Genomic DNA, 1,388 nt, shown 5'->3' on the forward strand with positions numbered 1-1,388 from the left:
TCGAGGGTGAAGGCGGCCTTTGAGAGCGTCCGATTGACGCCCTTCCTGTTGCGCTGCAGCTCCCCCTCGGCGAGCACCCGGCACAGCAGGCGAGAATAGCCAGCATCAAAGGATCCGGAGCCGGAGCCCACCTTGCACAACGGCGGCACCGAGCGCACCCTGTAGCGGTTGCTTTTGCGGAGCAGCCCCCACCGCTGCTGCTCCTCTATGCGGGTCTCCTCGCCTGCGGGGAGCTCCTCCCAAACCTCACCGCGGCGCACGAAGACGGACTTGTTCCGCGCCCGCAGCACGAGCCCCTGCGAGGTGAGCAAGAGCTGTGCGTGCGCCCGGCTCACCTCGTCGCCGCTGAGCTGCACGTCACAGTCCTCGCCGCGTCCAATGGAAAGGCCTCCGGCGCCGACCGTGAGAATAACCCCAGATCGCTCGTCCGCGACGAGGGCGCACTGCTCCTCGGGTGCCTGGTCCGAGACTTGGGAGCCGTGACAGTCTTCCTGCGTCGCTTCGAGCTCTTCGTCGTCACCTCCGCGCAACGGCGTTGAGAACGTGGCCTTTGGCGGCCCGTTCTTCTTGCTCGCTGAGTAGTAGTCGTCCACCCGCGTGCGTTTGCCGGGAGGATCCATCAGACATCGTCGGCAGCCGCGATTTGAGCAGGTGTGCCGCCGCGCGAGCGACGCTCCGATGTCTATCTGAAGGATGAAGTTACTTGAGGAAGTAAGTATTCACTGCACTATAGCACGGGCTCGCAGCACCCAACCGCTTACTAGGAACCCCTCGCCTTATTGTTTGGCCCCCCCAGGCCACACACAGACCTCTAGACCGGTCACTGGGGCCGACAATTAGGGTTCAAACACGCCCGGGAGACAGCCCAAACACAGTTACTTCATAGTTACTTCTGCGGCATTCTGGCGCACATGTCGGCCGAGCGCGCGCCCCCTGCTGCCGGCAAACGGTCTCCTGAGAGCCCTCATACACCCTTGCCACCCCCCCAGCCCAAGACATCATCGAGGTCTGGAATGCGCGCGCCGTCAGGCTGCTCGTCGTCGTCGGGCTCACCCGCAGCAGCAGGTGCAGCCGCCGCAGGAGCCTCCGCAGGCGAAGGCGCAGCGGCTGGGGCGGCTCTGCCGCCGCGCCGATGCGGCGGGAGGAGCTCGACACCGAGCTGGGGGCCGACCCGCACGAGGTCATCATCGGCGGTTCCATACTCCGCTTGCACGACCGGCGGCGGCAACGTGCTTGGGCCAGGAGCTGCACCTGGGGCCGGCGCCCACTGCAGCCTTGTGGAAGCTGCTGCTGCGAGTAGTGCCGCCGCTGGGCCCGGCGCCGCCGCGGCGGCAGCGGGCTTCTTTCCCTTTGCACGCTTTGGGGGCATCTGACGCTCGACCCGACCC

At 66.4% G+C, this 1,388-nt stretch overlaps 1 protein-coding gene across 1 annotated transcript; it reads right to left on the reverse strand.

The window, feature by feature from the left end:
• Positions 1 to 77: 77 nt before the first annotated feature.
• On the reverse strand, positions 78 to 620 carry EMIHUDRAFT_257754 (hypothetical protein; the record flags this gene model as incomplete). Its single annotated transcript, XM_005762721.1, has 1 exon — positions 78 to 620. A coding segment is annotated over one exon (543 nt), but the record flags the coding sequence as incomplete, so codon positions are not given.
• Positions 621 to 1,388: the final 768 nt, after the last annotated feature.

This window comes from Emiliania huxleyi (genome assembly GCF_000372725.1).
Source record: "Emiliania huxleyi CCMP1516 unplaced genomic scaffold EMIHUscaffold_6655, whole genome shotgun sequence".
Classification (NCBI taxonomy): Eukaryota; Haptophyta; order Isochrysidales; family Noelaerhabdaceae; genus Emiliania; species Emiliania huxleyi.